General features: G+C 37.8%; 1 protein-coding gene across 6 annotated transcripts in view; it reads left to right on the top strand.

Moving 5' to 3' along the window:
• Nucleotides 1-16,089, top strand: part of ARHGEF9 (Cdc42 guanine nucleotide exchange factor 9) — a 189,713-nt gene that overhangs the window by 88,791 nt on the left and 84,833 nt on the right. For 5 of the 6 annotated variants that reach the window (XM_029930716.1, XM_029930720.1, XM_029930718.1 and 2 more), the window contains one exon: nt 10,767-10,958. The exons of the other annotated variant lie outside the window; for it this stretch is intronic. In XM_029930716.1, the coding sequence (XP_029786576.1) occupies nt 10,767-10,958 (192 nt within the window). The remainder of the gene's footprint in view (nt 1-10,766; nt 10,959-16,089) is intronic. 6 annotated transcript variants of the gene reach the window in all.

The raw sequence follows: 16,089 nt of genomic DNA, 5'->3' as shown, positions 1-16,089 counted from the left end.
TCTTCAGTAGGATCTTCTTTACTCTTCAAGTATTCATGGTCTTTCCAAATTTTTCTTGTTGATTTCGAGTTTCATAGCATTGTGGTCTGAAAATATGCAAGGTATGATCTTAATTATTTTGTACTTGTTGAGGGCTGATTTATGACTCAGTATTTGCTCTCTTCTAGAGAATGTTTCACGTGTACTTGGGAAGAATGTTTTTTCTGCTTTTTTAGGATGAAATGTTCTGAATATGTCTGTTAAATCCATCTGGTCCAGTGTGTCATTTAAAGCCATTATTTCCTTGTTGAATTTCTGTTTCAGAGATCTATCCATTGCTGTAAGTGGGGTTTTAAAGTCCCCTACTATCATGGTATCATTATCAATGAGTTTGTCTATGTTTCTGATTAATTGACTTATATATTTGGGTACCTTCAAATTGAGGGCATAAATATTTACAATTCTTTATCTTCTTGGTGGATAGACCCCTTACTTTTGGTCAAATGTCCTTCTTCATATCTTGTTACAGTCTTTATTTTAAAATCTAAGGACACCTAGGTGGCTCAGTTTGTTGAGCATCCAACTTCAGCTCAGGTCATGATCTCACAGTTTGTGAGTTCAAGCCCCACATCAGGCTCTGTGCTGACAGCTTAGAGTCTGGAGCCTACTTTTGATTCTGTGTCTCCCTCTTGCTCCCTGTCCCTCCCAGGTTCATGCTCTGTGTCTCTCATAAATAAACATTAAAAAAGTTAAAATCTAGTTTGTCTGATATAAGTATGGCTACTACACCTTTTTTTATATGACCATAAGCTCGATAGATGGTTTTCTCTCCCCTTTCTTTCAAACTGCAAGTGTTTTAGGTTTAAAATGAGTCTCTTATAAGCAGTATATAGATGAATATTGCTCTTTTATTCAGTGTGATAGCCTATGTCATTTGGAGCATTTCTCCCATTGACATTTAGAGTAAGTACTGAAAACTACAAATCTCATACCATGAATCACCCTGTAGAGTTCGAGTTTCTGGTGATGTCCTGGTGATGTCCTTTGTAGTCTTTGTTGCATTTAGAGTTTGTTTTGTCTTTTCTCCACTCAAAGGCTCCCCCTTAAAATTTCTTGCAAGTCAGGTTTAGTGGTCACAAACTCTTTTAGTTTCTGATTTTCTGGGCATCTCTTTATCTCTTCTTTATTTTGAATGACAGCCTTCCTGGGTAAAAAAAAAATCTCGGTTGCATATTTCTCTTATTCGGCACGTTGAATATATCCTGCCACTCCTTTCTGGCCTGCCAAGATTCTGTGGATAGGTCTGCTGTGAACCTGATCTGTCTGACCTTATAGGTTAAGGACTTTATTTTTCCCTTGATGCTTTCATAGTTCTTTCCTTTTCTGTGTATTTTGTGAATTTGACTACGATATGCCTCGGTGATGGTCGTTTTTTGTTGAATCTAATGGGAATTCTCTGTGCTTCCTGGATTTTGATGGCTCTGTTTTTCCCTGGATTAGGAAAGTTTCCTGCTATAATTTGCTCAGAAGTGACCTTCTGTCACTTTTTCTCTCTCTTCATTTTCTGGGACTCCTATTATTTGGATGTTACTCCTTTTTAATAAGTCACTAAGTTCTCTGAGTCTTGTATTGTGATCTTTGCCTTTGCCTTTCTTTCCATATTTTTTTCTGCTTTGTTATTCTCCATAATTTTGTCTTGTATATCTCTGATGTAGTGCTTTGCTTCATTCATCCTTGCCACTGTGGCAGCCAGTTGAGATTGTATCTTGGTTATAGCATTTTTAATTTCATCACAACAAGATTTTTCCTCTTTTATCTCCACAGAAAGGGATTCTATACTTTTTCAACCCTAGCTAGTATTCTTATTATCGTGGTTTTAATTATATTTTAGATCTCTTTCTTATATTTGTGTTAACCTCCTGGCTGTTATTTCTTCCTGTTCTTTCCTTTGGGGTAAGTTCCTTTGTTTTGTTATTTTGGAGGAAGAAAAAATTAATAAATAAAAATTTAAAATTTAAAAGTAAAACAGTCAAATAAAGGAAGCTAGATCCTGGGTGTATTTCAATCTGCTTGTTTAAAGAGCCTGATAAGATAGGGAAAAAAGGGAAAGAAAAGTAGGAAAAGAAAAATAAAGGTAAGAAAAAAATTAAAAATTAAGAAAATTTTATGTAATAGAATAAAATGAAATAAAATGAAAATTTAAATAATATAGTGAAAAATGATTTTAAAAATTTTAAATTAAAAATGAAAATAAAAATAATTTTTTTCTGTATCCAAGAAAAAGAAAGGGAAAAAAGTTAAACAAGGACAGAAGAGAAACACAAAAAAAAGAGAAAAGAAAAAAGAAATAAGGAAGGAGCCAGCAAACAGAATGAAGCCCAAATGAAGTTACACCCAGTTTCCCCTAGAACTCAAACTATGAGGCACTTTGTAGTCTGTATACTAAACAGGCTGAAGGACTTGTGCTGGTATTCTAGGGGATGTGCTTGGAGGGCACAGTTTGATGGGGCTTAGAGTAAGGTCTCTGTGCTCCACTAGGTGGTGCTGCTTACCTGACTGGTGTGGATCAGTGTGGCACACATATGTGTGCTTGGGAGAGGTGGAAATGGCTTCACCCAGCTCTCTGGTCTCAGGAACAGGAACTTTGAGCTCTCATCATCCCCCAATCAAGCACTCCTCCTTTGTCTCAGACCTCCATCAACTCCCTGCCTCTATCCTGTCCATGTCCAATCTGTCTGCCTGCCAGGCAACACCTCCCTTTAGGGTTTTGTCTCAGATAGGTTACATTTCAAAATTCCACGCTTCAGAGACCCCTGTGGCTTAGACCCATGGTGACTCTCTGGGGTAGGGTCTCACTGAGCAATGGCTGGGTGCCAGCTTGCCCCAGAAATTGTTTGTGCAATTGTGCAGTGATAGAGGTTCAGAGATTATGTAAATAACAACACACAGTTGCCAACAGGTTTCACCATATACCAGCAAATGTGGCTGCTCTCTGGGGTCTCCTGGGACATTTGCCTGTTTGGAGGCCATATGCACTCCAAGCAGGGGAACTACTTTTCCCTGTGTGGCACATGGACATGTCAGACTCTACTGCCTGCTTCTGGGGATTCACCCTACTTACTCACCAAAACACTGAGCTCCAGAAATTCAGACTCTGTGTGCCACTGTTTATAAATCCTAATGGTATTGAAACCCTCTCCTTTCTTCCTATCAGTGTTTTTAGGGAACATATTTATTGTTCAGTCTCCTGTGAGTGTTTTCACCCTTTGTCTTTCTCTCCAGCTACTTTTGGGGAGTGTTTTTCCTGCTCTGTCCCAATATACCACACTCTCCCCCTTTTTCTATCCTCTCTCTGCAGAAACAGTTCCCTACCCTCCACAGCTTCTCTCTCCCCCAGTTCACTTCTCCACACCATGTACCTGCCAAGTTCTGTGTCTCAAGCTATGCAGATAGTTGGGTTAGTCCTCAGATCAATTCCCTAGGTGTGTAAAATCTTTTGGTGCTGATCTAGCTGCGTTTCAGGGATGAGGCAGGCTGAGGGTCTCCATGCTGCTCTCCCACCTTCCTAAAACCCACCTTTTTTTTTGTAGAGATATATTGCATGTGCCAAAATTTTACCATTTTAAAGGGTACAATTTAGTGGATTTTAGTACAAGTGACCATTAATACAGATTTAAACAATGTGGGTCCACTTATACATGGATTTATTTTATATAGTACAGTACTATAAATATATTTTCCTTATGATTTTCTTAACGTTTTTTCTCTTGCTCAATTATAATACAATATCTGATACATATATAAAATATGTATTAACTGTTATTGGTAAAGATTTTGGTCCACAATAGGCTATTAATAGTTAAGTTTTGGAGTCAAAAGTTATACACAGATTTTTGACTGTGTGGGAAGTTGGTGCCTCTAACACCTGCATTGTTGAAGGGTCAACAGGATATTCATTGTGCAATAATCACTCTATTCTAGAACATTTTCATCACTCCCCAAAAGTAACCCTGCAACCATTAGGAGTCACTCCCTATCCCCCCACTTCCCCTAGTCTTGGAAACCACTAATTTTTTCTATCTTTATGGATTTATCCATTTTGGGCATTTCATATAAATGATGTATAATATGTTATTTGTGTGTCTCACTTCCTTTACTTAGCATGCTGTTCTTGAGGTTCATTCATATTGTATTTTATTTCTTTTCATTGCTAAATAGTATTCTATTTTGTGTTTGTGTGTGTTCATATACATATCACATTTGATTTATCTATTTATCAGTTAATCTTTTGGATTATTTTCACATTTTGACAATTATGAGTAATGCTGCTACAAACATCTCTATACCAGTTTTTGTGTGAACATATGCTTTCAGTACTCAAGTATATACGTAGGAGTGGAACTACTAGATTGAATTATATGGAAACTATATGTTTAAATTTTTGAAAAACTGCCAGAATGTTTTACACAGTAGTTGTACAAATTTACACTTCTATCAACAGTGTATTAGGGTTCTAATTTCTCCATATTCTCATCAACCCATGTTATCATCCATTTTGTTTATTATAGTCATCCTGTTGGGCATGAAGTGATATCTCATTGTTATTTTGATTTGTATTTCCCTCATAGCTAATAATGTTGAGCATCTTTGTGTATATTTATTGGCGATTTATATATCTTCTTTGGAAAAAATGTTCAGATAATTTGCCCATTTTTAATTGGGTTATTTGACTTTTTATTGTTGAATTCAATTCATTCTGGATACTAGATCCTTATCATATATGGTATATGCAAATATTTTCTTCCATTCTGCGCATTGTTTTACTTTCTTAATGCTATCATTTGCAAATCAAAAGTTTTTATTTTGGATGAAGTCTATTTTTTTCCTTTGGTTGGTTGTGTTTTAGGTGTATATGTAAGAAACTATTACATAATCCAAGGTCACAAGAGTTTGCTTCATTGTTGTGTTTGACATGTTTTATAATTTTAGCTTTTACCTTTAAGTCTTTAATCAATTTTGAGTTAATTTTTACACCTAGTGTGAGGTATGGGTCCAGGTTTATTAGTTTGCATTTGGATATACAGTTGCTCAGCACAATTTGTTGAAAAGACTATAGTCTCCCCTTTTGAATTGTCTTGACACTTTTGAAAATATTAGTTTAGCATAAATGCTTCATATATTTCTTTTTTTAAGTTTATTTGTTTTATAGAGAGTGTGTCCACAAGTTGGGGAGGGGCAGAGAGAGAGAGAGAGCGAAGGTGAGAGAGAAACCCAAGCAGACTTGGTGTTGTCAGTGTAGAGCCTAACATGGGGCTCAATCTTAATGAACCATGAGATCATGACCTGAGCCAAAACCAAGAGTCAGATGCTTAACCAAGTGAGCCACCCAAGCTCCTCTAAGTATATTTATGTACTCTCATCTATTTCATTATCTTTGTATCTATTCTTGTGCTAGTACCACACTCTCTTGTTTACTAAAGGCTTATGGTAAGTTTTAGAATCAGGAAGTGTGAGTCTTCCAACATTGTTCTTCTTTTTCAAAATTGTTTTGGTTCTCCTGGGTCTCTTGAATTTCCATATGAAATTTAGAATTGGCTTTCAATTTCTGCCAAGAAGCAAGCTGAGAGGTTTCATAGGGATTGTGTTGAATCTGAATCAACTTGCATAATATTACCATCTTAACAATATTAAATCTTCCAATCCATGAACATGAGATATATTTTTACTTAGTTAGGTCTTCTTTACTTACTTTCAACAATGTTTTGCAGTGTTTAGTGTATAAATCTTGCACTTCTCTTGTAAAATGTATTTCAGAAGATTTTGTTCTTTCTGACACAATTTAAATGGAATTGTTTTGGGGCGCCTGGGTAGCTCAGTTGGTCCCACTTTGGCTCAGGTCATGATCTCACAGTTCATGGGTTCAAGCCCCGCATCAGGCTCTGTGCAGACAGCTCAGAACCTGGAGCCTGCTTCGGATTCTGTGTGTGTGTGTGTGTGTGTGTCTCTCTCTGGCCCTCCCCGGCTCGTGCTCTTTCTCTCTCTCAAAAATAAACATTAAAAAATGGAATTGTTTTTTAACTTCATTTTCAGAAATACATTTGACCTTTGCATATAGGCCAATCTCCATAGGTGATTATGTATTTTTTCAAATCTTTACTCCATTAATATGGTGATTACATTGACTGAGTTTCATATGCTGAACCAACCTTGCATTCCTGGCATTAATCCCAATTGATAAAGTGTGTGTGTGTGTGTGTGTGTGTGTGTGTGTGTGTGTGTGTATTACTGGATTTGATCTGCAAGTATTTTGTTGAGTTTCTGCATTTACATTTTTGAAAGTTTATGAAATATTGATGTTAATCTTTAAATGTTTTATAGACCTCGCTAGTAATGCCATCTCATCCTTATTTTTTCCCATGTAAGAAATTTTTAATAACTAACTCAATCTCTTTGCTTATAATAGGCCTATTCAGATTTTCTATTTCTTCTTCAGTCATTTTCTATAGTTTTTATCATTCTAGGAATTTATTTCATCAGGCTATCTAATTTGTTGGCATACAGTTGTTCATAGTGTTTCCTTTAATCATTTTCTTAAAAAAATTGTGTTCAATTGGCAGTAATATTTCCTCTTTTATTTCTGATTTTAATAATTTGAGTCTTCTCTTTTTTTCTATTTTAACTTTTTACAAAGCTAATGTATTCCTGTATCAATTATGTAAAAATATAAGTTACATACAAAATGAAAAGGCATAGCAAAATGTGGATCTGGGTAAGTTGGTAACTCCCTGACAGTCATTCTCCTCTATGGGCCTAGGTTTCTTTATCAGAGAATTATTATGTTGATTCATTGTTACTTAAATGGTTGAAAGTCTCATTAATCTGTTATGAACTGATCAAATGTGGGGTTAAAGACCATAGTTGGGAGTATTTGTGATCAGAAAGTAGTCCAATTTGGGAGAAGCCCTGTATTCCTGAAGAACATAGTAGAGAGGCTAAGAATGGAAATTCAAATTGAACCTGGGTTATGGTAATATTTGAATTCTAGGGTGAGAGATTTGAACCTGGTAATGGGAAACTATTGAGGATTTTGGAGTGTGAGAGTAGCTAATCAAAGTGATAGTCAAAGAAATTGGTCTGATAATGGTATATGGGAGGGATTGAGCTGGAAGATAACCCAGGGAAGTCGTGTAGGAAATGGGGTTCATGACAGTGGGAATGGAAAACAAAAGAGATGAGGACCAGATATTCTCTGATTTGGAAAGCACTTCCTGGAACAGCTAAAGGGGCAGAAGAGGGAGGACTTAGTTTTCTTTTTCACCCTTATGTCTCTCATAATTGGTGGTGAGGCAGAGAATAGGTCCAAAAATACATTTATTTGTTAAATTGAATTGCATTAACCCAGCCTTGATTAGTCATATTTTCTGGTGGAGCCTGAAGAAAATAGTCTTCAAGTACTCTGAGAGGATTTCCAGGAAAGCCTTCCAACCTGCCAGCCTTTAGACACTGTCTGTTCACACCCCACTCCTGCAAATATCCTGTGTTCCTTCCCACCGGAACTGTTCCAGAGAGTCATCTAATTCCAGCCATCCAAAATCCAATTTAGAATGGTCTTGTCTAAATTCCTGAGAAGAAAATAAAAGTTTATTTGTTTAGTCTTTAATCTCTTAAAGGCCTGCCTATGGTAACCTTTTTGTTTTGTTTTTATTTAAATTTTAGTTTGTTAACATACAGTGCAATATTGGTTTCAGGAATAGAATTCACTTATATACAACACCAAATGCTCATCACAACAAGTGCCCTCCTTAATGCCCATCACACATCTAGCCCATCTCCCATCCATCCTCACTTTGTTCTCTATCATTAAGAGTCTCTTGTGGTTTGTTTCCCTCCCTCCTCTTTCCCCACACCTCCGTCCCATATGTATATCTGTTTTGCTTCTTAAATTCCACACTTGAGTGAAATCATATGGTGTTTAATCTTTCTCTTACTGACTTATTTCACTTAGCATAATACATTCTAGTTCCATCCATGTCACTGCAAATGGCAAATTTCATTCTTTTTGAAGGCTGAGTAATATTCTATATATAGCATATATATATATATATATACACATATATGAGAATATTACATATATATACATATCACACCTTCTTTATCCACCCATCAGTTGATGGACATTTGGGCCCTCTCTATAGTTAGGCTATTGTTGATAATGCTGCTATAGACATTGTGGTGCATGTGACCCTTCAAATTTGTATTTTTGTATTCTTTGGGTAAACACCAATAGTGCAATTGCTGGGTCTTAAGGCAGTTCTATTTTTTAAGGCAGTTATATTTTTAGTTTTTTGAGCAACATCCATACTGTTCTCCAGAGTGGCTGCACCAGTTTGCATTCCCACCAACAGTGTAAGAGATTTCCCCTGTGCATCCTCACTAACACCTGTTGCTTCTTCTGTTATTAATTTTAGCCATTCTGACAGGTGCGAGGTGGAATATCATTCTGGGAAAAGAAAAAAACTGGAGGTGTCTTATTTCTAGATTTCAAGCTATATTACAAAGCTGTAGTCATCAAGATAGTGTGGTACTGGCACAAAAACAGACATAGACCAATGAAACAAAACAGAAAACCCAGAAATTGACCCACAACTATATGGTCAACTAATCTTTGACAAAACAGGAAAGAAAATCCGATGGTACACTTTTTATAGCAATGCTTAGCTTGCTTTGTGGGAAGCTGGGAAAAGCTAATGAATTATTATGGGATGAAGCTTTTATTGTTTCAAAGAGATGACATCATGTATATGATGTGCTTGATTCAATGCCTTCGAATCACTTTTTTTTAACAGATCTCCTCCTTGACTAATCATCCTTCATCATTGCCTATTTATTGTATTAAAGGGCAGATAGTATCACATTGAAGACACAGATTTGACCTGTGGAAGCTGGAAAGGGATTTCCAGTAGAACATTTGTAGAAGATGATAAGTTCTGAATAGAGATACATTTCTGCACATGTGGCTGTGTATGGAAAGTGCATTAAAAGAAGTCAGCCCTGGGGTGCCTGGGTGGCTCAGTCAGTTAAGCCTCCGACTTCAGCTCAGGTCAAATCTCACATTCGTGGGTTTGAGCCCCACGTTGGGCTCTGTGCTGACAGCTAGCTCAGAGCCTGGAGCCTGCTTCTGGTTCTGTGTCTCCTTCTCTCTCTGACCCTCTCCCTCTCATGCTCTGTCTCCCTCTGTATCAAAAATAAATAAAACATTAAAAAATTTAAAAAAAAGTAGTCAGCCCTATTTTGGCCCTTTGGCAAATGAGTAGATTATATGCTTGTGACATCTCTAGGATTGCTTAGTGGTAACCATGCTCCCCATCCTCTGTGAGGCCAAAAGAGAGGGGAGAATACAGAGTTGAGAAGTAACTACTGTTCCTGTAGCTCCATCCCAAAGCCTTTCCTCCTAAGGCCACTCACCAATAGGGCCTTACTGGTGGCAGAAGTAATAATGCATCTAAATTGATTCATCTCAGCTTCTTAAGGCAAGAAAGTGGGAAAAGCTGGGTAGGGTTTATGGAGGAGAAATGTAGATTGTTGATTAAAGCTGTTGAGACAGCTAACAAGCTCTTTGGTTAATTCCCCTGGCAAATATTACCAGTATTCCTAGGGTCCCACCCTTCCTTTTTTCCCTGACACCCTGACTTCCCTCCTTTCTACGACTGGGATGAAATGAGCCATCTCCCTAATTCAAGCTGTCATTTTAGATCCAGAAATATCTCACTCAGCCTCCCCAAAGGAGGGTGTGTGTGTGTGGGGGGGTGTGTTTGCATCCTTTTGTCTTCATGTGTTGGAATGGATAGTTTCAATGCATACCAATTGTAACTAATTTATTATGATTCTGATAATTCTCATCTCACCTTGGCCCAATCCCTTCCCTATTCCTTTTCTGTTTTCCTTAGACCCAGAGGTGTAAAGATGCTAGCACAGTGGTTAAGAGCACATACTCTGAAATCAGATCACTTTCTTCCTGTCCCCTCTTCTGCTTTCCTAACTGTATGACTTGGGACACATTCCTTAACTTTTTTGAGCCTCTGTCTCCTCTTCTGTTAAATAGAGGTAATAATGGTACATGCCTAGCAGGACTGAGTAATACAGTTCATTGAAAGCTTTAGCATAGTAGTTGCTGTATAGTAAGTGCTCAATCAACAGCAGGGACATTCTGTCATCTCCACTCTAAGTTTGAAGATGTCAAGACTTTATATACCCAAGGCATGTTATAGTCAGATTTTAATTATTATTTGCCATCTTTTGATGAAAGTCAACACTGTAAGTCCTGTTTTTGAAATGCCCACTCCAGTATCCAACTTTGATCTCCACTATCATAGGTGTTGTGTTTGATCCAGCTGTGGCAGAGGTCCAACATGTAGAGGTTAGTCTTTAGTTTTTATCCAGCTGTGCTGCCTAGCTATGCTCAAGCACGAATGAGTTGTGTGTTTCATAACTCTTTTCTTCTCTAAAACCTTAGACAAGAATCCTCTCAGAGATGACTTATCCTTCTTCAAAGTTCTATCCTTCTGCATCCTCCATTTTACAGATAGGTCATCAGAGGCCTAGAGAGGATTAAACTCATGGACAGGGCCCACAAGTCACCATAGAGCTGAACTTGGCATTCATTTTACAGGAGCCTCTGGTTGAATGTTCTCTGAATACTTGAAGAATTTAGTTTACTTCACGAATACTTGACTGGAAACTTTTCAAAGAAGGAAACTACACTATTCTTCTTCTGCCTGCTTCCACAGCTCTGGGTGAACCAGGAGGATGGGGTAGAGGAAGGGCCCAGTGATGTGCAGAATGGGCACCTGGACCCCAACTCAGACTGCCTCTGTCTGGGCCGGCCACTACAGAACCGGGACCAGATGCGAGCCAATGTCATCAATGAGATCATGAGCACCGAACGTCATTACATCAAGCACCTCAAGGACATTTGTGAGGTAGGCCAAGCTATGATAGTTTTTGTGGGGGCACCCAGGGTGGCGTTGAGGGCATTTTCTTGAAGAACCAACAACTCAGCTGAGCTCTACCTGTGGCAGTTCCAAGATGTTGGAAAGAGCAGCTGGAGTGGCCTCCTATATTCTGTTCAATGGGCGAAACAGCTGCCTTGGAGCTTCTCAGTCCCTATATCAGTTTCTCTCTTTCTCTGTCTACTTGTCTGTCTAGTGCTCATCTTTCATCTTCATATTCCTTCATTCTCTATCTCTTCCTTCCTCACTCATCTTATCTTCCCTTCCCTGAATCTCTCTCTACCCCTATGCTGTTGGCTTCTAATTTGGTTGTTACCACCCCCATAGAAAGGCCTGACTGCATTCATTAAAGCAAGACACATCTCCCTCCAACTCAGTGATTCACAAACTTAAATGTGCACTAGAGTCCCTGGAGAAACTTGTTAGATATACAGATTCTAATTCTCTCCATTTCTCCAAAGTTGTGAATTCTCACTCTGGGATAAACCACAGGCATCTCTATGTTTAAAAAGCAACTCTGGTGAAACTGATGTTGTTGGTCCTCCTCCTTCACTTGAAAAATACTGGTTTTGAGTTTGAGCAGAAGAGTTTAGGGGGAGGAATCTATAGGAGATAAAGGCTGAATGGACAAGTCTCAGTTCCTTCAATATGCTACTTTTCCCCCAAGAACTATGGCTCCACATTCTCTAACTCTATCCTTCCATATCTCTAATCTGAATAAGGATAAGAGCCCTTTTCCCAACACTGCCTTGATGTCATGAGACAAGATGACATTTTGAAAGGGCATTTTACTAAACATTTTGGGAGTAACAATGGAAAATGGAAGAAAGTATGTTTTAAAAAAGGTTTCTCTCTCTCTCTCTCTCTCTCACCCATACACACCCACCCACCCCACCCCCCCACACGCATTCTGCTTAACCCAGGGAAAACTCTACTTTGAATATGTTTATCCCCTTCCTTCTAGACGAAGAGGGCGGTCCTACTTTCTGTCTCCAAAGTCCTCTTGAGTGAGCCCAGGGCCCATTCTGGAACCAATAGTACAGCTTTTTTTTTTTTTAAATAATAGTTTATTGTCAAATTGGTTTCCATATAACACCCAGTGCTTCTCCCCACAAGTGCCCCCTCCATGACCATCACCCTCTTCTCCCCTCGCCCTCCCCCTTCAACCCTAGGTTCGTTTTCAGTATTCAATAGTCTATCATGATTCATTCCCCTCTCTCTCCCCAACTCTCTTTCCACTTTCCCCTCCCTATGGTCCTCTGTTAGGTTTTCCTGTTAGACTTATGAATGTAACCATATGGTATCTGTCCTTCTCTGCATAACGTATTTCACTTAGCATGACACTCTCAAGGTCCATCCACTTTGCTACAAATGACCATATTTCATTCTTTCTCATTGTGTATATATATATATATATATATATATATATATATATATATACACTCTAGTACTCCATTGTATATATATATACCACTTCTTCTTGATCCATTCATTAGGTGATGGACATTTAGGCTCTTTTCATGATTTGGCTATTATAGAAAGTGCCGGTATGAACATTGGGGTACATGTGCTCCTCGGCATCGGCACTTCTGTATTCCTCGGATAAATTCCTAGCAGTGCTATTGCTATGTCATAGGGGAGTTCTGATGATAGATTTTGAGGAGGCTCCACACTGTTTTCCAGAGCGGCTGCACCAGTATATATTCCCACCAACAGTGTAGTGATGTGTTCATTTTAGCCACTCTGACTGGTGTGAGGTGATATCTCAGTGTGGTTTTGATTTGTGTTTCCCTGATGATGAGTGATGCTGAGTATCATTTCATGTGCCTGTTGGCCATGTGGATGTCCTCTTTGGAGAAGTGTCTGTTCAGGTCTTCTGCCCAAAGTGTCTGTTCAAGTCTTCTGCCCATTTCTTCCCTATATTATTCATTTTTCGGGTATGGAGTTTAGTGAGTTCTTTGTATATTTTGGATACTAGCCCTTTATCTGATATGCCATTTGCCACTATCCTTTCCCATTCTGTCGGTTGCCCGTTAGTTTTTTTTTTTTATTGTTTCCTTTGCAGTGCAAAAGCTTTTTATCTTGATGAGGTCCCAGTAGTTTATTTTGGTTCTTGAGTCCCTTGCCTTTGGGGATGTGTCGAGGAGGAAATTGCTGCAATTGAGGTCAAGGAGGCTATTCCTTGCTTTCACCTCTAGGGTTTTGATGGTTTCCTGCCTCACATTCAGGTCCTTTATCCATTTTGAGTTTATTTTTTTAATGGTGTAGGAAAGTGGTCTAATTTCATTCTTCTATATGTTTCTGTTCAGCTCTCCCAACACCACCTGTTGAAGAGACTATCTTTTTCCCATTGGATACTCTTTCCTGCTTTGTCAAGGATTAATTGGCCATACACTTGTGGGTCCAGTTCTGAACTCTCTATTGTATTGCATTGGTCCATGTGTATGTTTTTATGCCAAAACCATACTGTCTTGATGATGACAGCTTTGTAGTAGAGGCTAAAGTCTGGCATTGTGATGCCTCCCGTTTTGGTTTTCTTCTTCAATATTACTTTGGCTATTTGGGGTTTTTTGTGGTTCCATACAAATTTTAAGATAGTTTGTTCTAGCTTTGAGAAAAATGCTGGTGCAATTTTGATGGGGATTGCATTGAATGTGTAAATTGCTTTGGGTAATAATGACATTTTAACAATGTTTATTCTTCTGATCCATGAGCATGGAATGTTTTTCCATTTCTTTGTGTCTTCTTCAATTTCCTTCATAAGTCTTCTCTAGTTTTCAGCATAGAGGTATTTTACATCTTTGGTTAGGTTTATTTTAGGTATTGTATGATTTTTTGTGCATTCATGAATGGGATTCGTTTCTTGATTTCTCTTTCTGTTGCTTCATTTTTGATGTATAAGAATGCAACTGGTTTCTGTACATTGATTTTGTACCCTGCAACTTTACTGAATTCATTGATCAGTCTCAGAAGGGTTCTGGTGGAGTCAATTGGATTTTCCATGTAGAGTATCATGTCATTGGCGAAAAGTGAGGGTTTGACTTCTTCTTTGCAGAATCTGATGCGTTTTATTTCTTTTCGTTGTCTGATTGCTGATGCTAGGACTTCCAACACTATGTTAAACAACTGTGGTGGGAGGGGACATCCCTGTCGTGTCCCTGATTTCAGGGAGAAAGTTCTCAGTTTTTCCCCATTGGGGATAACATTGGCTGTGGGCTTCTCATAAATGGCTTTTATGTTTAAGTAAGTTCCTTCTCCAGGGTTTTTATTAAGAAGAGATGTTGTATTTTGTCAAATGCTTTTTCTGCATCTATCGACAGGATCATATGGTTTTTTTTCTTTTCTTTTGTTAATGTGATGTATCACTTTGATGGATTTGCAAATATTGAACCAGCCCTGTAACCCAGAAATAAATCCCACTTGATCATAATGGATAATTCTTTTTATATGCTGTTGAATTCGATTTACTAGTATCTTTTTGCGTATTTTTGCATCCATACTCATTAAGGATATTGGCCTGTAGTTCTCTTTTTTTGTTGGGTCTCTGTCTGGCTAAGGAATCAAAGTGATACATGCTTCATAGAATGAATCCGGAAGTCTTCCTTCCATTTCTAATATTTGGAATAACTTGAGCAGGATCGGTGTTAACTCTGCTTTAAATGTCTGATAGAATTACCCTGGGAATCCAGTTGGCCCTGGGCTTTTATTCTTTGGGAGATTTTTGATAACTGACTCGATTTCTTTACTAGTTATGGATTTTCTATCTCTTCCCGTTTGAATTTTGGTAGTGCATGTGTGTTTAGGAATTGGTCCATTTCTTCTAGATTGCCAGTTTGTTGGCATATAATTTTTCATAGTAATCTCTGATGGTTGCTTGTATTTCTGAGGGATCTGTTGTAATGGATCCATTTTTCTTCATGATTTTGTGTATTTGAATGTTCTATCTTTTCTGTCTGTGGAGCCTAGTTAGAGGTTTATCAATTTTGTTTATTTTTTCAAAAAACGAACTCTTTGTTTCATTGATTTGTCCAATTGTTTTTGTGGCTTCTATCTCATTTAATTCTTCCCTGATCTTTATTATGTCTTTTCTTTTGCTGGATTTGAGGTTCTCTTGCTGCTCTCTTTCTAGTTTCCTTAGGTGCTTTGTTAGGTTTTGAGTTGCGCTTTTTCTAGTTTGTTGAAATAAACCTGGATTGCAATAAACTTTCCTTCCTAGGACTGCCTTTGCTGCATCTCAGAGAGTTTGGATTATTGTATTTTCATTTTCACTTGTTTCCATATATTTTCTTAATTTCCTCTCTAATTGCCTGGTTTGCCCAATCATTCTTTAGTAGGGTAATTTTACCTCCACATTTTTGGAGGTTTTCCAGACTTCTTCCTATGGTTGATTTCGAGTTTCATACCATTGTGATCTGAAAGTGTGCAGGGTATGATCTTAATTCTTTTGCATTTATGGAGGGCTGTTTTATGACCCAGCATGTAATCAATAATGGAGAATGTGCCATGTGCACTGAAGAAGGAAGTGAATTCCCTTGCTTCAGGGTCCAGAGTTCTAAATATATCTATTAATTCCCTCTGCTCCAGTGTGCCACTCAGGTCCATTGTTTCTTTTGTGAATTTTTGTCTGGTTGACTTATACATTGTTGTAAGTGGATTATTAAAGTCCCCTGCAATTAGTACATTCTAATCAATAAGAGTTCTTCTGTTTTTGATTAGTTGTTTTATGTATTTGCATGCTCCAGAATTCGGTGCATGGATGTTTGTAATTGTTAAGTCTTCCTGATGGATAGACCCTGTAATTATTATATAATGTTTTTCTTCATCTTGTGTTACTGCCTTTACATTAAAGTCCAGCTTGTCTGATATACGTATGGTTACTCCAGCTTTCTTTTGTTGTCTAGTCACATGGAAGATATTTCTCCATCCCCTTACTTTCTTTTCTTTTTACTTTATTTTTTAATTTTTTTTTAGAATATAACACTATTTTTTAACATATGCAATTATTTTCCATCATTTACAATACAGTAGTTACAATGACACTACAAATGGATAAGCAGAGTAAAAAATCAGAACCCCAACTTCTATTTCATGTAATTAGACT

The sequence above is a fragment of the Suricata suricatta genome, chromosome X, assembly GCF_006229205.1.
Source record: "Suricata suricatta isolate VVHF042 chromosome X, meerkat_22Aug2017_6uvM2_HiC, whole genome shotgun sequence".
Lineage (NCBI taxonomy): Eukaryota > Metazoa > Chordata > Mammalia > Carnivora > Herpestidae > Suricata > Suricata suricatta.
The sequence above is the reverse complement of the archived record's forward strand: the minus strand, read 5'-3'. Positions and strand labels throughout refer to the sequence as shown.